This window comes from Ranitomeya imitator, chromosome 10 (genome assembly GCF_032444005.1).
Source record: "Ranitomeya imitator isolate aRanImi1 chromosome 10, aRanImi1.pri, whole genome shotgun sequence".
NCBI lineage: Eukaryota > Metazoa > Chordata > Amphibia > Anura > Dendrobatidae > Ranitomeya > Ranitomeya imitator.
The window spans coordinates 78870214-78891889 of NC_091291.1; the positions used below are offsets into that span (position 1 = coordinate 78870214).

The 21676-nt window shown below is 46.1% G+C and overlaps 1 protein-coding gene across 1 annotated transcript in view; it reads right to left on the reverse strand.

The window, feature by feature from the left end:
- LOC138651792 (oocyte zinc finger protein XlCOF6-like) overlaps positions 1–19287 on the reverse strand; it is a 93908-nt gene extending 74621 nt beyond the window's left edge. The window contains exons 1-6 of the mRNA XM_069742296.1: positions 18978–19287; positions 9312–9463; positions 7499–7678; positions 7292–7415; positions 7111–7208; positions 6822–6912 (exon numbers count right to left, since the gene is read on the reverse strand). Coding sequence (XP_069598397.1) covers positions 6822–6912; positions 7111–7208; positions 7292–7415; positions 7499–7678; positions 9312–9389 — 571 coding nt within the window. The 5' untranslated portion in view covers positions 9390–9463; positions 18978–19287. The remainder of the gene's footprint in view (positions 1–6821; positions 6913–7110; positions 7209–7291; positions 7416–7498; positions 7679–9311; positions 9464–18977) is intronic.
- Positions 19288–21676: the final 2389 nt, after the last annotated feature.

The window sequence follows — 21676 nt, forward strand, 5'->3', positions numbered from 1 at the left end:
ATTGCCAACAAGAGGGACATTATGCCAATAAATGTCCACGGCAGTTGGGTAAACAATCGCGTCTAGTAACCGTTGGAGGAGGTTCTCTAGACACAGCGGCATTTTCCTCCAAGCTGTCCTTCAAGGGGACAATCATATTAGGCTCTTACTCTCTAACAGTCGAGCTTTGTGTGGACTCCGGAGCAGAGGGGAATTTCATGTCCTCGGCTTTTGCTCTGCGCCATGCAATACCTCTGGTGATGCTCGCCAAACCGGTGACTGTTAGAGTAGTGAACGGGTCAACACTTCCATCTCAGATCACACACCAGACTGTCCCTTTCATGTTAGCTATGTCCTTATCCCACCAGGAGATAATTTCCCTTCTTGTCCTTCCCGAGGGAATGGATGAGATTCTGCTGGGAATACCCTGGCTCCGTTTCCACTCCCCACATATTGAGTGGTCCTCTGGGAGGATATTGGGTTGGAGTGAATCCTGTAAGGACAGATGTGTGAAAGAGTGCGTTCAGGTTTCCACCACTGAGATACCCGCAGATCTCTCTTCTCTTCCCAAATACTATTGGTCCTATGCAGACGTCTTCTCCAAAAAGGCTGCGGAGACCCTTCCGCCTCACCGCCCCTTTGACTGTCCTATAGATCTCTTGCCTGGAGCAGAACCTCCTCGGGGACGTGTCTATCCCCTCTCTCTTCCGGAAACAGAGGCCATGTCCCAATACATCCAGGAGAATTTGGCAAGAGGGTTCATTAGGAAGTCAATGTCACCAGCAGGGGCAGGGTTCTTCTTCGTGCAGAAGAAGAACGGAGAATTACGTCCTTGCATAGATTACAGGGGTCTTAACGCCATCACCGTTAAGAATAAGTACCCGCTGCCCCTGATTTCTGAGCTTTTTGACAGGCTAAGGGGAGCTAAGGTATTTACCAAATTAGATCTGCGGGGTGCTTATAACCTGATTTGCATCCGTGAGGGGGACGAATGGAAGACGGCTAACACCAGAGATGGGCACTATGAGTATCTGGTGATGCCCTTCGGGCTCTGTAATGCCCCAGCCGTTTTCCAAGACTTTGTGAAAGACATCTTCCGGGATATGCTTTCCACCTCAGTCGTAGTCTATCTGGATGATATTCTCATCTTTTCTCCAGATATTGACTCCCACCGGAGAGATTTTGGCAGAGTCTTCGACCTCTTACGGGCAAATTCTCTCTATGCAAAGTTGGAGAAGTGTATGTTTGAGCAGGAGTCTTTACCATTCCTGGGCTATATCATCTCCGCCCAGGGATTGGCTATGGATCCTGCCAAACTACAGGCTGTGATGGACTGGCAAGAACCACATTCTCTTAAAGCGGTGCAGCGCTTTATGGGGTTCATTAATTATTACCGCCAGTTCATTCCCCACTTCTCAACTTTGGTAGCTCCCTTGGTAGCCCTCACCAAGAAGGGAGCAAATCCCAAATTGTGGTCTGAAGAGGTCTCCAGGGCCTTTTCTCCTATTAAGTCCCGTTTTGCTAGCGCTCCCATCCTACATCGTCCCGATGTTGATAAGCCGTTCATAATGAAGGTGGATGCCTCTTCCGTTGGTGCAGGAGCAGTCCTCTTCCAAAAGGATGCTCAAGGTCGGAAGCATCCGTGCTTCTTCTTCTCCAAGATCTTCACACCTGCGGAGAGGAATTATTCCATTGGGGACAGGGAGTTGCTAGCGATGAAGCTGGCTTTTTCAGAATGGAGACATCTCTTGGAGGGGGCTCGTTTTCCCTTTCAAGTCTTCACGGACCACAAAAATTTGTTATATCTGCAAACAGCCCAGCGGCTAAATTCTCGCCAGGCCAGATGGTCCTTGTTCTTCTCCCGATTCCACTTCACCCTTCATTATCTCGCTGGGGAGAAGAACATTCGTGCTGACGCTCTCTCTCGCTCTGTTGTGTCATCTGAGGAGGAGGAGGGGGAGCCTCGACTTATTGTCCCTTCAGAGAGCCTGAGAACCGAAGCGCCGGTTTCGCTAGAGTCTGTGCCTCTGGGCAAGACTTTTGTGCCCATTAATTTGCGACCAGAGGTTCTCTCTTGGGCTCATTCGTCCAGGGTGGGTGGACACTTTGGGACAAAGAGGACATCTGATCTGCTGGTAAGGACGTACTGGTGGCCACATATGGTCCGGGATGTTAGAGATTATATTCAGGCGTGTGTCTCCTGCGCCAAAAATAAATCTCCTCGTCAAAGGCCAGCTGGGTTACTCTATCCCTTGCCGGTGGCAGATAGGCCCTGGGAGATGGTCGGGATGGACTTTGTTGTGGGTTTACCCAAGTCTCGCAGCTGTACCATCATTTGGGTCATCACCGATCATTTCTCAAAAATGGTGCATTTGGTGCCGCTACCACGGTTACCTTCTGCACGGGCCTTGGCAGCGTTGTTCATAAAACACATCTTCCGCCTACATGGTATGCCAGACAAAATTGTCAGTGACCGGGGTCCCCAGTTTGCGTCTCGGTTCTGGAGAGAGCTTTGTCGTCTTCTCAGCATTGAGTTAAATCTCTCTTCCGCATATCATCCCGAGACGAATGGGTTGGTAGAGAGGGCCAACCAGACCTTGGTCACATACCTGCGACATTTTGTTTCAGCCAGGCAGGATGACTGGGCATCCTTGCTATCGTGGGCAGAGTTTGCACTGAACAACGCCGTAGCTGACTCCACTGGACAAACCCCATTCCTCCTTAACTATGGTCAGCATCCGCGGGTACCTGTGCCTATGCCCGTATCTTCCACCGACTTCAGGGTGGCAGACTGGGCTGTGGAGGGACAGGATATTTGGGACCGCACTCAGGATGCCATTCGGGCCTCCAAGGAGAGAATGAGGTCCTCCGCCGATGCACATCGGCGCCCCGCTCCGACCTTTGCTCCTGGCGACTTGGTGTGGCTCTCCGCCCAAAACATCAGGCTGCGAGTTGAGTCCACTAAGTTTGCTCCTCGCTACTTGGGCCCCTTCAAGGTCCTCGAACAGGTTAATCCTGTGATCTATCGTTTGGACCTTCCGCCACGCCTGGGTATCACCGACACCTTTCATGTGTCCCTCTTGAAACCCGTATATATGTCCCGGTTTTCCGAGTCATCTGCTGGGACATCGGGTTCGTCTACGGATGATTACGAGGTAAACGCTATTTTGGGGTGCAAGGTGGTACGTGGCAAAAAATTTTATTTGGTGGACTGGAAGGGTTATGGTCCTGAGGACAGGTCCTGGGAGCCTGCTGAGCACATTCGGGCTCCGCAGCTCATTGCTGCCTTCGAACGTAACGAGGCCCAAGGAGGGGGGGCCCTAGGAGGGGGGGTAATGTTAGGGGTCGAGTTCCTGCCTCTGCACAGGGGGAATCTCGGGCCATCTCCGCTGCGGTCTCCCATTCTTCTCCTGCTGCAGCGGAGCCTGCTCAGCGGAGACGTCGATCCCAGCGTCTCGCTCATTCTGACTCTGTGCTAAGAGTTACTGCTGCATTTCCTGCTTCTGCCATTGAAGTCAGTGCTGGGCAGCGACGAGCGGATGCTTCTGGGGCGAAGTCCTGCTTTTCACATTCTGAGCATGCCCAGAGTAAGATCTCTCAGTGGAGATCGAGGGTCACATGATCAGATACTGCAGCTAAGGTCTTTGTAGGTGCTAGGACTAAATCCTGCTTTGCACTCTGAGCATGCCCAGGGCAAGATCTCTCAGTGGAGATCTGGGGTCACATGCTCAGGTACTGCAGCTCTCCATTGGTCCTTCTTTCAAAGGTCCTAAACATGCTGCAGCTATTTAAGGCTCGCATGGCCGCACGGCCATGCGCTAGTGTCAATTCATATATGTGCTTTGCGCCAGTGTGGTTATGTATGAGTGTGTTCAGGGACCCGGCTGAAATAAGCCCCTAGAATACCGGCACCTCCGGTGAGGAGATTGTATGTTACATAATCACTGACTGCTATCAGCTTGGCAGTAAGCTTGTGCTCCTGTGAGGCTAACAGGGCGCAGTGCTTCCCTTTTACGGCTACTCTGTGGAGTAACAGAGCTAGCCTATACCGCCTAACAGTGCCGCCATTCGCTAGCAGCAGGTTCCTCCTGCACGGTGGACCCCGGTCTGCGAACGCACCTTTCATAATAAACATCTCTATTTTCTCGGTGCGTTCCGCTAGCCCTAACAATTTGTTTCCTAATATCATATGAGGGCAGGGGGCACCCTCATATGAACTCGAGCCTGGGAGCTTTCTAGGAAAGTTCCCACGCTCGAGGAACAACCAGCAGAGGGCGCCTCACCGCAAATGAAGGTACATATAGGTCATTGACCTACTTTACCTTCATTCCCTGGGGTTTTGCAGCCAAGAGCACCACCGCATTAGCAGAGCTCCTGGCTGTAAAATATTTTAACCCCTTCAGATGGATTTACATCGTGGGACGTTACAGATCTTCTGAAGGTATGTATATTGTTGGTTTATTATTTTTTCTTTGTTACAGAGCGAGGGTCTTCAGAAGGATTGAGCGTAGAATAAAATATTACAACAAGCTTTGTTTTTATATCATTAAAATACTTTTAAATAATGTATTTGTGTTTTTTTAACCCTTTACTAGTATTGGATTAATAATGGATAGGTGTCATAATTGACACCTCTCCATTATTAATTTGGCTTAATGTCACCTTACAATAGCAAGGTGGCATTAACCCTTCATTACCCCATTTCCCACTGCTACACGGGAATGGGAAGAGAGTGGCCAAGTTCCAGAATAGGCGCATCTTCCAGATGTGCCTTTTCTGGGGTGGCTGGGGGCAGATGTTTTTAGCCAGGGGGGGCCAATAACCATGGACCCTCTCCAGGCTATTAATATCTGCCCTCAGTCACTGGCTTTACTACTCTGGCGGAGAAAATTGCGCGGGAGCCCACGCCAATTTTTTCCGCCATTTAACCCTTTAATTTAATAGCTAGAACGCCCAAATTTTGCATATACACACTACTAACATTAGTAGTGTGGAATATGCAAAAAAATGGTGATATGATATGGTTTACTGTATGTAAACCATGTCTCATATCATGTCGGGTTTTAGGAAGGAGATAGCAAAAGCCGGCAATTGAATTACCGGCTTTAAAGCTATCTCGCGCTATATGAAATATTAATATATATACATATGTGTCTACTGACATATACATATATATATATATATATATATATATATATATATATATATATATATAACAGTATATATGTTTTGTTTGTTTTTTTAACACATGGATCCCTTGTATATCCTTGTATGTCGGTTTTGCAAGCCTGCGATAAAAACACGCAGTACGGATGCCATACGGAGGATGCCATGCGCAAAATACGCTGACATACCCTGCCTACGGAGGAGCTACGGACCACTATTTTGGGGACTTTTCAGCGTATTACGGCCGTAATATACGGAGTGTATTGTTTTACGCCGAGTGTGACGCCGGCCTTAAAAGAATACAAGGAAGTTACAGACTCACATATGTGAGGCAGGCCGATCCCACCACAAGCAAACTATTATACTGAATTTACCTGTAAAAAAGACACAATAAAAAAAAAACAACAACGTATGTATGAGGGGAGAACTACAACACTAAAGTGGAGTTGTATTCCTTTATGGTGGCTTATTGGAGCTACTATGAGTCCTGACCAGAAGAATAGAGAAAGCATTAGTGCTCCCCATATCAGAAGAGATTGTGCAGTAATCTGAATTCTTTAAGACAAAAAGCATAATGTAATTTATGATGTGGAGTGAATCCATGAAACCAGGGCTTGAGCCATGCGAATACAGCTCCTGCAGACGTGAATAAATGTATATTACAGCCATCAGCTATGGACAGCTTAGAGATATATCATGGTGCAGGATAACAATGATAAATGGAAACTCTGTTGTTATTGTACAGAAATTCACACTTGGCCCTCAATGCACATTAAGGCTGTGTTCACACGTTGCGTTTTTTTCGCGGTTTTTCCTGATAAAAACGCTATAAAACCGCAAAAAAAATGCATACAATAAGCATCCCATCATTTAGAATGAATTCCGCATGTTTTGTGCACATGATGCGTTTTTTTCCCGCAAAAAAAACGCATACCGCACAAAATCCGGACATGCTCTATCTTTTTGCGTTTTTTTTGCGGATTTCCCACTCCAAAATGCATTGGGAAGTGTCCGGAAAAAACCGCGGCAAAACCGCGGCAAAAAACGCGTCAAAACCGCGGCAAAAACGCATGCGGTTTTCTTGTGGATTTCATGCAGAAAATGTCCGGAATTCTCAGGAATTTTCTGCAAGAAATCCTGAACGTGTGCACATAGCCTTAATGTTGTCAATTATAAAAGCGAAGTTTGGTCAGAAAGACTGAACGTGGTCATGTAGGCACCAGATGAGCACATTCAGAAGCATAGAATGGAGAGAAGGTAGATTCATCCAATAAGATATCAGGGTTATAGGAAGTCAACAGCATCATTTGCCTCCGCTTTCACTTAGTGGCCATCATAATGTTTTTCTTCAAGTGATTTTCTAACTTTTCAGCACATTCTACGTACGCTGTTATTTGGCTTTCTAATGTACAGATCTAGGCAGGTAACGATCAGTGTCTTCTAATCCCAGATTCCAAGGGGGTAGGTGAATCCTCCATGTTGTAAGTTCTATAGAAAAGAGCTTTCAATGCCCGAAGTCATTTGAACAGTTTTGGATGAAGGAGAATGTTGTGGTCTAGAGGCAAAATGGTGATCACACGATTGTGACATGGCTGGACTAAACCACCGATAAAGCAGCCACAGCCGCTGACTGAGAAGAATCTGTGACATTGATGCATTTAGTGGTTACTACTCACCTGGGTAGTCATATGTAGGAATCTCCTCTTTACACCACTCATCACCCTTCACATATGTCTCTGTAGTATTAATACGGGTCAGATCTTCACCCTGAAACAAATATTGTAAAAGTCAGAGACAGATGGAGAAATCACATTCATGATCAGATCTAATTCTGCCATCTCCACTGTTCTCATTACACAAGTATAAAACATATAATAATGGTGGATAAAACAAGACTGAGCACAAGACCTTCACAGCCGGCTACACATCATAGGGGAGATCTCATGACACCTTCTCTCCATCTACCTGATGATCCTGAGGAATATTGCGATCTTCTTGTTTACAGTCCTGTGGAAGAAGAGAACGGGGACATCTCTCTGGTGTTGTCCTCTTACTGGATAGATCTGGAGGAAACACATGCAAAGACTGAATTCATTGTTTACATACAGATAATTACAGGTCGTGTGTATTTAGTCCTGTCCATTACCTGGTGATGTGAGGGGCTGGGGAACCTCCATCATGACGTCTTTGTACACATCTTTGTGCTCTTCTAAATACTCCGACTCCTCCATGGAGAAATAGATGGCGACATCCTGACACCTTATAGGAACCTGGCACAAACAATGATACCGTCATCCCTCTGATCCCTTCATAGCATTACTGTATAATGTCCCAGCATTCCCAGCAGTGTCACCTCTCCAGTCAGCAGCTCAATCATCTTGTAGGTGATTTCTAGGATCTTCTGGTCATTGATGTCCTCATGTATCAGGGGGTGAGATGGAGGCCCCATGATTGGGCTCAGGGGTCTTCCCCATCCCTCAAACACAGGGTCCTGACAGCGCTCACTAGAGGTCTTCTTCACTACTGTGTAATCCTGGTTATGGAGAGACACATTAATAAATCTCACTACAGACATTTCCAGAGACCTCACCTCTCCAGTTCTGTCCATCTGTTATTCCCATAGATAAGAATTACCGTTATATGAAAAAGTTTGGGCACCCCTATTAATCTTAAGCTTAATGTTTTATAAAAATTGGTTTTTTTGCAACAGCTATTTCAGTTTCATATATCTAATAACTGTTGGACACAGTAATGTTTCTGCCTTGAAATGAGGTTTATTGTACTAACAGAAAATGTGCAATCTGCATTCAACACAAAATTTGACAGGTGCATAAGTATGGGCACCCTTATCATTTTCTTGTTTTAAATACTCCTACCTACTTTTTACTGACTTACTAAAGCACTTTTTTTGGTTTTCTAACCTCATTGAGCTTTGAAATTCATAGCCAGGTGTATGCAATCATGAGAAAAGCTACTTAAAGTGGCCACTTGCAAGTTGTTCTACTGTTTGAATCTCCTCTGAAGAGTGGCATCATGGGCTCCTCAAAACAACTGTCTAATGATCTGAAAACAAAGATTATTCAACATAGTTGTTCAGGGGAAGGATACAAAAAGCTGTCTCAGAGATTTAACCTGTCAATTTCCACTGTGAGGAACATAGTAAGGAAATGGAAGAACACAGGTACAGTTCTTGTTAAGGCCAGAAGTGGCAGGCCAAGAAAAACATTAGAAAGGCAGAGAAGAAGAATGGTGAGATCAGTCAAGGACAATCCTCAGACCACCTCCAGAGAGCTGCAGCATCAACTTGCTGCAGATGGTGTCACTGTGCATTGGTCAACTATACAACGCACTTTGCACAAGGAGAAGCTGTATGGGAGAGTGATGCGAAAGAAGCTGTTTCTGCAAGCACGCCACAAACAGAGTCGGCTGAGGTATGCAAAAGCACAGTTGGAGAAGCTAATTTCTTTTTGGAAGAAGGTCCTGTGGACTGATGAAACCAAGATTGAGTTGTTTGGTCATACAAAAAGGCGTTATGCATGGCGGCCAAAAAATACAGCATTCCAAGAAAAACACTTGCTACCCACAGTAAAATTTGGCTGTGTGGCCAAAGCCGGCACCGGGAATCTTGTTAAAGTTGAGGGACGCATGGATTCCTCTCAGTATCAGCAGATTCTTGACAATAATGTTCATGAATCAGTGACAAAGTTGAAGTTACGCAGGGGATGGATCTTTCAGCAAGACAATGATCCAAAACACCGCTCCAAATCTACTCAGGCATTCATGCAGAGGAACAATTACACTGTTCTGGAATGGCCATCCCAGTCCCGAGACCTGAATATCATTGATCATCTGTTGGATCATTTGAAGAGGGCTGTCCATGCTCGGCGACTATCAAACTTAACTGAACTGGAATTGTTTTGTAAAGAGGAATGGTCAAAAATACCTTCATCCAGGATGCATGAACTCATTAAAAGCTACAGGAAGCGACTAGAGTCTCATTTCAAGGCAGAAACATTACTGTGTCCAACAGTTATTAGATATATGAAACTGAAATAGCTGTTGCAAAAAAAAAACAATTTTTATAAAACATTAAGCTTAAGATTAATAGGGGTGCCCAAACTTTTTCATATAACTGTATGTAATGTGACGTCATCAGAATTTCTCACCTCTCCAGTAAGCCGGAAGAGGATCTCTAGGGTGAGGTGTAATATCCTCTCCGCCATCTTGTCTCTGCCCATAGCCATGTTTTTGATGGGTAAATCAGGAAAATTCTCTTATATAGAAGATATTCCCTGAGAGGATCCGATATTGTAGACACCTGAATGAGAAGATGAGCCGATGTAACATCATAAATATCCTGTATAATAATACAATTACTGGAGATAATAAGGGAAACATATGAGATTTATTATTTTACAATATTTTGTTTTCTTATTTACATCTACTAATAAAACCTATATATTTTAGCCACAGACAACAAGCAGTTTCTTCGTCGGAGTCGGCAGCTGAATACGTTTCTCATAGACTCATCTTCCATAACGCTAATTCTCATCTCATTTACCGACACTGGAATCGGCATTAGCAATACTGCAGGAGATATTAATTACACGTGACATGACAAATAACTTCCGTATTTTTCGGACTAGAAGATGCATTTTCTTCCTCCAAAAATGTGGAGGAAAATGGGGGGCGCGACTTATAGTCCAGATGTATCTGCTGTGGATGGGGAGGAGGCGGCGCAACAGCGGATCATCAGAAGCAGGAGCCGTCTGCTGCGGCTAACTCCTGTGCCCGCTGCTAAAGAGAAATGAATATTCACGGCATTCCACGCCCATAATCATTTCTCTTTAATAGTGGGCACAGTAAGCGGAGCTTCTTGCAACTGCTGGGCGTTCGCGTGTGCCCGCTACTTAAGGGAATGAATATTCACAGCATTCCACCCCTATAGGCTTGGAGAGCTGGAATATTAATTTCCTTTAACTAGCGGGCACACGTGATTGCTCAGCAGCTGCAGCAAGCCGGCAGCTGCCCTTACTGTGCCCTATATTAAAGAGCAATGATTATTCACTGCTCTCCAGGCTGTTGTGAATTCTGTGGTCAAGCTCCCTCCTGTGGTCATGAGTGGTACTTCGGCTGGTTCTGTCTATGAGCTTCCTCTGGTGGATGTGAGTGGGGCTGCGGCTTCTGAGTTTCCTTCCTCAGGTGACGAGGTTAAGTCGTTAGGTGCTGCTCTATTTAACTCCACCTAGTTCTTTGTTCCTGGCCTCCAGTCAGTGTTCCAGTATTGGTCTTGCTCTCTCCTGGATCGTTCTTGTGGCCTGTCTGCCCTGCATAAGCTAAGTTCTGCTTGTGTTACTTTTGTTTGCTATTTTTTCTGTCCAGCTTGCTTTATTGGTTTTTCTTGCTTGCTGGAAGCTCTGGGACGCAGAGGGAGCACCTCCGTGCCGTTAGTCGGTACGGAGGGTCTTTTTGCGCCCTCTGCGTGGTTGTTTGTAGGTTTTTGTGCTGACCGCAAAGCTATCTTTCCTATCCTCGGTCTGTTCAGTAAGTCGGGCCTCACTTTGCTAAAACCTATTTCATCTCTGTGTTTGTGTTTTCATCTTTACTCACAGTCATTATATGTGGGGGGCTGCCTTTTCCTTTGGGGAATTTCTCTGAGGCAAGGTAGGCTTATTTTTCTATCTTCAGGGCTAGCTAGTTTCTTAGGCTGTGCCAAGTTGCATAGGGAGCGATAGGAGCAATCCACGGCTACCTCTAGTGTGGTGTGATAGGATTAGGGATTGCGGTCAGCAGAGTTCCCACGTCTCAGAGCTTGTCCTATGTTATTTGTAACTATCAGGTCACTTGTGTGCTCTCAACCACCAGGTCCATTGTGTTTCTGAATCACCAATTCATAACAGTACTGGAGGCCCAAAGTACTAATGCTTCTCAATAGAGGGAAAAGAGAAGTTCTGAGACCATTTTTTTTTCTTTGCACTGTGCTTTGTCTTTCTCTTCCCCTAGACATTTGGGTGGTTCAGGACACAGGTGTAGTGATGGACATTAAAGGTCTGTCTTCTTGTGTGGATAATCTCACTGCAAGAGTACAAAAAATTCAAGACATTATGGTTCAGAAATCTATGTTAGAACCTAGAATTCCTATTCCTGAGTTATTTTCTGGAGATAGAGCTAAGTTTCTGAATTTCAAAAATAATTGCAAACTGTTTCTGGCTTTGAAACCCCGCTCCTCTGGTGACCCAGTACAACAAGTTAAGATCATTATTTCTTTATTACGTGGCGACCCTCAAGACTGGGCATTTTCCCTTGCGCCAGGAGATCCTGCATTATGTAATATTGATGCGTTTTTTCTGGCGCTCGGATTGCTGTATGATGAACCTAATTCAGTGGATCAGGCAGAGAAAAATTTGCTGGCTCTGTGTCAGGGTCAGGATGAGGTAGAGCTATATTGTCAGAAGTTTAGGAAGTGGTCTGTGCTCACTCAATGGAATGAATGTGCGCTGGCAGCAATTTTCAGAAAAGGTCTCTCTGAAGCCCTTAAGGATGTCATGGTGGGATTTCCTATGCCTGCTGGTCTGAATGAGTCTATGTCTTTGGCCATTCAGATCGGTCGACGCTTGCGTGAGCGTAAAACTGTGCACCATTTGGCGGTATTATCTGAGCATGGACCTGAGCCTATGCAGTGCGATAGGACTTTGACCAGAGCTGAACGGCAAGAACACAGACGTCAGAATGGGCTGTGTTTTTACTGTGGTGATTCCACTCATGCTATCTCCGATTGTCCTAAGCGCACTAAGCGGTTCGCTAGGTCTGCCACCATTGGTACGGTACAGTTGAAATTTCTTTTGTCCGTTACTTTGATCTGCTTTTTGTCATCCTATTCCGTCATGGCATTTGTGGATTCAGGCGCTGCCCTGAATTTGATGGACTTGGAGTATGCTAGGCGCTGTGGGTTTTTCTTGGAGCCCTTGCAGTATCCTATTCCATTGAGAGGAATTGATGCTACGCCTTTGGCCAAGAATATGCCTCAGTACTGGACCCAGCTGACCATGTGCATGGCTCCTGCGCATCAGGAGGATATTCGCTTTTTGGTGTTGCATAATCTGCATGATGTGGTCGTGTTGGGGTTGCCATGGCTACAAGTCCATAACCCAGTATTGGATTGGAAATCAATGTCTGTGTCCAGCTGGGGTTGTCAGGGGGTACATGGTGATGTTCCATTTCTGTCTATTTCGTCATCCACCCCTTCTGAGGTCCCAGAGTTCTTGTCGGATTACCGGGATGTATTTGCTGAGCCCAAGTCCAGTGCCCTACCTCCGCATAGGGATTGTGATTGTGCCATCAATTTGATTCCTGGTAGTAAGTTTCCTAAAGGTCGACTGTTTAATTTGTCTGTGCCTGAGCACGCCGCTATGCGGAGTTACGTAAAGGAATCCTTGGAGAAGGGTCATATTCGCCCGTCGTCGTCGCCATTAGGAGCAGGGTTCTTTTTTGTGGCCAAGAAGGATGGTTCACTGAGACCTTGTATTGATTACCGCCTTCTAAATAAAATCACGGTCAAATTTCAGTACCCCTTGCCGTTGCTGTCTGATTTGTTTGCTCGGATTAAGGGGGCTAGTTGGTTCACCAAGATAGATCTTCGTGGTGCGTATAATCTTGTGCGTATTAAACAGGGCGATGAATGGAAAACAGCATTTAATACGCCCGAGGGCCATTTTGAGTACCTGGTTATGCCATTCGGGCTTTCTAATGCTCCATCAGTGTTTCAGTCCTTTATGCATGACATCTTCCAAGAGTACCTGGATAAATTCCTGATTGTATACTTGGATGATATTTTGGTCTTCTCGGATGATTGGGAGTCTCACGTGAAGCAGGTCAGAATGGTGTTCCAGGTCCTGCGTGCTAATTCTTTGTTTGTGAAGGGGTCAAAGTGTCTCTTTGGTGTTCAGAAGGTTTCATTTTTGGGTTTCATTTTTTCCCCTTCTACTATCGAGATGGACCCTGTTAAAGTTCAGGCCATTTATGATTGGACTCAGCCGACATCTCTGAAGAGTCTGCAAAAGTTCCTGGGCTTTGCTAATTTTTATCGTCGCTTCATCAATAATTTTTCTAGTATTGCTAAATCGTTGACTGATTTAACCAAGAAGGGTGCTGATGTGGTCAATTGGTCTTCTGCTGCTGTGGAAGCTTTTTGTGACGCTGTAAGAATCTGGCTGCACTCGGATGTCACCCGAGGGCAGTCATATAGAGCATGTAGATTCAAACAGTGAAAAACGGAGAGTGGACCCACTGGACCGTGATGACGAACCCCTCTCGGACGAGCTGACCAGGTGGACCGCCCCCTATACAGGGAGAGTTAGGGGCAGGCCCGTGATGGACTATCGCCACGGAAGCTGGAGGGTCGACTGAGATCAGATGGTTACACAGCAGGCACAAATGGAAAGAGGGAACAGAAAGAAACTACTGAGACAAGGGAGAAGATGGAAACGCTACGGAGGCACGGAGGCTGGCAGGACAATATGGAGACACTGAGGCTGACGGGAGCAAGGAAAAGATATAGGAGCCGGGCAGGTACCGCAGAGGAAAAGGAACTGAAGGAACAAGGCAGGAACACAGGAAACAGGCAGGCACTGCAGAGGCCGGAGGAGACCCAAAGTCAGAGAGCTAGGAACGCACAGAGACCACAGGTGACCAGAAGCACTTGCAAACACAAATGAACATCAGGCACAGAGAAGCAGCAGGAAGCAGTTTACATAGCAGCATGGGAGCTACTTCCGGGTTACAGTCCTCCAGGATGACGGAGAGGACAGGAAAGAGCGCCAACAGAGGAATCAGATGTGCGCACGCGCAGAGCTGAATGCGACGCGCGCGCGCACCCGGCAAGCTGCAGTGGGGAGAGGCGGCGGCGGCAGCAACGGCATGACACTTTTCAAGAGTTGAAGCGTCGTTTTTCTTCTGCCCCTGTGTTGTGCCAACCAGATGTTTCGCTTCCGTTCCAGGTCGAGGTTGATGCTTCTGAGATTGGAGCAGGGGCTGTTTTGTCGCAGAGAAGTTCTGATGGCTCGGTGATGAAACCATGCGCCTTCTTTTCCAGGAAGTTTTTGCCTGCTGAGCGTAATTATGATGTTGGCAATCGAGAGTTGCTGGCCATGAAGTGGGCATTCGAGGAGTGGCGTCATTGGCTTGAAGGAGCTAAGCATCGCGTGGTGGTCTTGACTGATCACAAGAACTTGACTTATCTCGAGTCTGTCAAACGGTTGAATCCTAGACAGGCTCGTTGGTCGCTGTTTTTCTCCCGTTTTGACTTTGTGGTTTCGTACCTTCCGGGCTCTAAGAATGTGAAGGCGGATGCCCTGTCTAGGAGCTTTGTGCCCGACTCTCCGGGTTTGTCTGAGCCGGCGGGTATTCTCAAAGAAGGAGTAATTTTGTCTGCCATCTCCCCTGATTTGCGGCGGGTGCTGCAAAAATTTCAGGCTAATAGACCTGACCGTTGCCCAGCGGAGAGACTGTTTGTCCCTGATAAATGGACGAGTAGAGTTATCTCTGAGGTTCATTGTTCGGTGTTGGCTGGTCATCCTGGAATCTTTGGTACCAGAGATTTGGTGGCTAGATCCTTTTGGTGGCCGTCTCTGTCGCGGGATGTGCGTTCGTTTGTGCAGTCCTGTGGGATTTGTGCTCGGGCTAAGCCCTGCTGTTCTCGTGCCAGTGGGTTGCTTTTGCCCTTGCCAGTCCCGAAGAGGCCCTGGACACATATCTCTATGGATTTTATTTCGGATCTCCCCGTCTCTCAAAAAATGTCGGTCATTTGGGTTGTTTGTGATCGCTTCTCTAAGATGGTCCATTTGGTACCCTTGTCTAAATTGCCTTCCTACTCTGATTTGGTGCCATTGTTCTTCCAGCATGTGGTTCGTTTACATGGTATTCCGGAGAACATCGTTTCTGACAGAGGTTCCCAGTTTGTTTCGAGGTTTTGGCGAGCCTTTTGTGCTAGGATGGACATTGATTTGTCTTTTTCCTCGGCTTTCCATCCTCAGACAAATGGCCAGACTGAACGAACCAATCAGACCTTGGAAACATATCTGAGATGTTTTGTTTCTGCCGATCAGGATGATTGGGTGTCCTTTTTGCCTTTGGCTGAGTTCGCCCTTAATAATCGGGCCAGGTCGGCTACTTTGGTTTCGCCGTTTTTCTGCAATTCTGGTTTCCATCGTCGTTTCTCTTTAGGGCAGGTTGAGTCTCCTGACTGTCCTGGTGTGGATACTGTGGTGGATAGGTTGCAGCAGATTTGGACTCATGTGGTGAACAATTTGACATTGTCTCAGGAGAAGGCTCAACGTTTTGCTAACCGCAGGCGCTGTGTGGGTCCCCGACTTCGTGTTGGGGATTTGGTTTGGTTGTCATCTCGTTATATTCCTATGAAAGTTTCCTCGCCTAAGTTTAAGCCTCGTATCATTGGTCCGTATAGGATTTCTGAGGTTCTTAATCCTGTGTCTTTTCGTTTGACCCTTCCAGCTTCTTTTTCCATCCATAACGTATTCCATAGGTCATTGTTGCGGAGATACGTGGCACCTGTGGTTCCATCCGTTGATCCTCCTGCCCCGGTTTTGGTTGAGGGGGAGTTGGAGTATATAGTGGAGAAGATTTTGGATTCTCATATTTCGAGACGGAAACTCCAGTACCTGGTTAAGTGGAAGGGTTATGGTCAGGAAGATAATTCCTGGGTCTTTGCCTCTGATGTTCATGCTACCGATCTGGTTCGTGCCTTTCATTTGGCTCATCCTGGTCGGCCTGGGGGCTCTGGTGAGGGTTCGGTGACCCCTCCTCAAGGGGGGGGTACTGTTGTGAATTCTGTGGTCAAGCTCCCTCCTGTGGTCATGAGTGGTACTTCGGCTGGTTCTGTCTATGAGCTTCCTCTGGTGGATGTGATTGGGGCTGCGGCTTCTGAGTTTCCTTCCTCAGGTGACGAGGTTAAGTCGTTAGGTGCTGCTCTATTTAACTCCACCTAGTTCTTTGTTCCTGGCCTCCAGTCAATGTTCCAGTATTGGTCTTGCTCTCTCCTGGATCGTTCTTGTGGCCTGTCTGCCCTGCATAAGCTAAGTTCTGCTTGTGTTACTTTTGTTTGCTATTTTTTCTGTCCAGCTTGCTTTATTGGTTTTTCTTGCTTGCTGGAAGCTCTGGGACGCAGAGGGAGCACCTCCGTGCCGTTAGTCGGTACGGAGGGTCTTTTTGCGCCCTCTGCGTGGTTGTTTGTAGGTTTTTGTGCTGACCGCAAAGCTATCTTTCCTATCCTCGGTCTGTTCAGTAAGTCGGGCCTCACTTTGCTAAAACCTATTTCATCTCTGTGTTTGTGTTTTCATCTTTACTCACAGTCATTATATGTGGGGGGCTGCCTTTTCCTTTGGGGAATTTCTCTGAGGCAAGGTAGGCTTATTTTTCTATCTTCAGGGCTAGCTAGTTTATTACGCTGTGCCGAGTTGCATAGGGAGCGATAGGAGCAATCCACGGCTACCTCTAGTGTGGTGTGATAGAATTAGGGATTGCGGTCAGCAGAGTTCCCACGTCTCAGAGCTTGTCCTATGTTATTTGTAACTATCAGGTCACTTGTGTGCTCTCAACCACCAGGTCCATTGTGTTTCTGAATCACCAGTTCATAACACCAGGCCCATAGTAATGGCTTGGAGCTCAGTGAGTATTCTGACAGCTGCCCTCGGCTTGTAAGCAGCGCATGACGTCACTGCCACGTGCTGATTACAAGCATAAATCAGCTGCTGGCATCGGAACAGATGCTTTTCTGATAGGGGCCCTGCATTCCAGGATGGAGACGAGGGGGCCATGCGTACCAGGATAGGGATGAGGGGGCCATGCCTACCAGACTAGGGATGAGGAGGCCATGCCTACCAGGATAGGGATGAGAAAGCCATGCATACTAGACTAGGGATGAGGAGGCCATGCCTACCAGGATAGGGATGAGAAAGCCATGCATACCAGACTAGGGATGAGGAGGCCATGCCTACCAGGATAGGGATGAGGGAGCCATGCATACCAGGATGGGGATGAGGGGGCCATGCATACCAGGATGGGGATGAGGGGGCCATGCATACCAGACTAGGGATGAGGAGGCCATGCCTACCAGGATAGGGATGAGGGAGCCATGCATACCAGGATGGGGATGAGGGGGCCATGCATACCAGGATGGGGATGAAGGAACCATATATACCAGGATAGGGGATACTAGTACAGAATAGATCACATTTTTTGCTTGAATTTCTTTTTTCCTACTCTGAAACCTGGGTGCGTCTTATAGTCCAAAAAATATGGTACTTCATGATCAGGATGACATCATCATCTTCTACTACGGCTCTAGAAACATATTTGTCCAGAGTCTGTCACTATCTCCATCATCACCGGCCGTCTATATGAATATTTCCCGTCTTTCCCGCACTGTAATCTCCTGAATGGATAGGGCCAGGTGCACTACTACGTATATCATTATATAGGAAGGTGTGATACCCAGTAGTAGGAATGATGAGCAATGAAGTCACCAAAAGACTTCCCCTGACGAAGCCGTACATATTACAGCGATACGCGTGGGGCCACGTCCGGGTCCTCCGCTCTTGTCACCGCTCACCAGGACTCTCTTTTCTGTGGCACTTGCCCTCTACATCATTGTCTCATTTTGGTCGCTTCTGCCTCAGATACATTGGCCATAGGGCCATCTGTTACTTTTTTGTGTATCTTGGCATGTAGCACGGCCCCTTATTGTCTGGGCTTCTGTCTATTATGACATTTTTCTTATAGGGGTTTTCTTCATTAATACTACAGTTTACAACATCAGGGTCCTATTCCTTATTTGGATCTTTTTGAACATGTGTGGTTTCACATGGACTTATAATTAGTGCTAACACGGTTAGCTAAGACAGTTTGGGTCATCGTTCATTGGGTCCATGAGCATGGTCTATACTTGATCTTTGTCTTATGTACATGCACCATGTGGTTCAGATGTTATATCATTGATTTATGAAGGGGCTTGTGTGGCTGTACCTAATTGTTTTTACTTATGTTTTAAGTCACCATTGTGTTGTGTGCCAATAAAGTTCACTCTTTTTTCATCTCAGTTTTGGTGTAGTGTGCGTACCTTACAGTAGTGCTTTCTTCTCTTTTTTCCTTGCACTGTAATCTCCTATCACATTAGATCTCATGTCTGATTTAAACACAATAGCTTGAGGCTTTTATACAAGCTTTTTTGTAAGAATAACAAGACAAGACTTATTTGATGCCAAATTCTACAGGTGCAGTGTTTTGGGTTTTTTTTGCTCTAGTTATGATGTGTTTTTTTTTAGTATTTTCGCTTTGGCTACTATATATTACATGAAAAACAGCATAACAAAAAAATTAAATTGGGAATGGCGTTACTGTGGGAACATTATACTGTGTGGGGACCAAGAAAAAGGCGCATGGCATCAAAAATGGGGATAAGAGAGAATTTATTATCTAGTGGTTTGGGTGGCAGCATATTGTTTGAGGCAACTTGTATTATCATAATGTGTATGGAGGATATCGGAACTGGGGGAAAATATTACTGTGTGTGGAGGCCAAGAAAGGGGCACCGGACCGTGAGAGTAATACAGGTTTCCTTGGTTCCCGTCTTTCATAGTTGGGTCATTTGTATCAATCAACGGAAGAGGAACAAAACCATTGTGATTCTTATAAGGCGGCAACACAAAACCCCCCTAAATCTAAACACTTTTCCGTGTTTGTCAGAACTGTCCGAGGATTATTAGAGGTGAGAGTCTCCCCCAATTAGAAGGGACACCTGTGGATATTGGGGTCTTTACCTGCTAGTTTCTCCCAAAGGGTTAAACGCCGTCTGTAACTTCAGGGTCTTTCTATGAAGCTTCTTCTCTGAACTTTCTTCCTCTGTTTTCTGCCGTATTTTTATTACTCTCCAGAATCAGGAATGTATTAAGTCCTAGAGAAACTGCGGAGAAACAATCATTTCTAATTCTGTGTTTCCAGGATTCTTCTTGTGGGAATTGGCTGCGACATCCCCGGTGTAATATATTACTAGTATTAATGCGCCAGTAATGGGGAATCTCCACATCCCTCCACCTGCAGAGCCGCACTCCACATATACGGCTGTTCTGTGCGCACAGGACCTGTGATGAGGTCACAGGAGGGGAGGAGTCAGGGGTCACATGATCAGGGCCTCAGTGTATGCAGCACTCTGCTGTGCTGGTTGTCATGGTGCTGGATGAGAAGTTTATGTGTGGGGTCAGGAGGGTTTAGGGTGTGTGCACAGGTTGCGGATTTGCCTGTGGAATTTTCTGCGTGGATTCTTCAGAAAATGCAGTTGAAAATCTGCTCGGATTTTCATGCAGATTTGTATGCATTTTTGTAAGCTAAATAAAGATATATTATTTCACAAAAAAAAAGAATTGTGATATAACTTCCTTGTGTAACCTCTTCTTTTACATACTCCATTGAAGAATAATGTTTGCACACACAGATAGATGATAGATACATCTATAGATAGATAATAACAAACCCAATGTTTATTAATAAACATAAAATGGTACATAAAGAGTTAAATAAAGACACACTCTCACACACACAAAATCTGCATTAGGCCATGTTCACACTTGCGAGAAACTCACACAAGTCTCGCACCTCAATACCCGACACTGCCACCGGCACTCAGACCAGAGCATTCAGCTGCATAGAAATACATGCAGCCATACACTCCAGTCCCAAGTGCCAGCAGCAGTGCCGGATATTGAGGTGCGAGACTTGTGTGAGTTTCTCGCAAGCGTGACCCCGGCCTTAAATACAATATGTTTAATTTTTTTTTAAAAAGCGTGGGCTCCCGCACAATTTTCAGAACCACAGTGGGATGGATAGGGACTGGGGGTCGATGTGTATAGCCTGGGAAGGGGGTAATACCTATGGAGCTTCCCATGCTATTAATGCCAGCTCACAACTGTATATTTAGCTTTTACTGGCTATTAAAATAGGGGACTCCCCAAAAAAATGACGTGGGGTCCCCCTATAATAACCAGAAAAGTCTAGGCAGACAATTGCGGGCTGATATTACCCCTTTCTATCACTGGACGTACTATTCTGTCCATGTGGGGTGGGCCCTACTTCCTATGGACGGAATAGTATGTCCAGCGCGATCAGCCGCGCTCACGGGGGGAGAATGGCCGATCGCGGCCGGGTGTCAGCTGACTATCACAGCTGACATCCGGCACTATGTGCCAGGAGCGGTCACGGACCGCTCCTGGCACATTAACCCCCGGCAAACTGCGATCATACATGATCGCAGTGTTCTGGAGGCATAGGGAAGCATCGCGCAGGGAGCGGGCTCCATGCGTGCTTCCCTGAGACCCTCGGAGCAACGCGATGTGATCGCATTGCTCCGAGCGTCTCCTACCTCCTCCTCCCTGCAGGCCCCGGATCCAATATGGCCGCGGGGCTGCCTCCGGGTCCTGCAGGAAGGTGGCTTGCAAGCACCTGCTCAGAGCAAGCGCTTGCAAGCATCCCTGCAGTGCCTGTCAGATCGCTGATCTGACACAGTGCATTGCAAAGAGTCAGATCAGCGATCTGATCCTATAACATGATGCCCCCCCCCGGGGCAATGTTACAAAGTAAAAAAAAATAATATTCACATATGTAGAATATATATATATATATATGTATATATATATATATATATATATATATATATATATATATATATATATTGTTCCCATAAATACATCTCTTTATCTAAAAAAAAAACCAAAAAACAATAAAAGTACACATATTTAGTATCGCCACGTCCGTAACGACCTGACCTATAAAACTGTCCCACTAGTTAACCCCTTCAGTGAACACCGTAAAAAAAGTAGAAATTCATGAATAGCTGGTCTTTGTTCATTCTGCCTCACAAAAATCGGAATAAAATGCGATCAAAAAATATCACAAGCCCGAAAATGGTACCAATAAAAACATCAGCTCGTCCTGCAAAAAACAAGGTCTCACATGACTCTGTGCACCAAAATATGGAAAAATTATAGTTCTCAAAATGTGGAGACGCAAAAACTTTTTTTTGCAATAAAAAGCGTCTTTTAGTGTGTGACGGCTGCCAATAATAAAAATCTGCTAAAAAACCCGCTATAAAAGTAAATCAGACCCCCCTTCATCACCCCTTTAGTTAGTGAAAAATAATAAAACTTAAAAAATGTATTTATTTCCATTTTCCCATTAGGGTTAGGGTTGGGATTAGGGTTGGGGTTAGGGGTGGGGCTAGGGTTAGGGCTAGGGCTGAGGCTAGGCTTAGGGTTAGGGTTGAGGCTAGGATTAGAGTTGGGGCTAGGGTTAGGGTTGGGGTTAGGGTTGGGGCTAGGGTTGAGGTTAGAGTTGGGGCTAGTGTTATGGCTAGGGTTAGGGTTGGGGCTAGGGTTATGGTTGGGGCTAGGGTTGGGGTTAGGGCTACAGTTAGGGTCGGGGCTAAAGTTAGGTTTGGGGCTAAAGTTAGGGTTAGGGTTTGGATTAC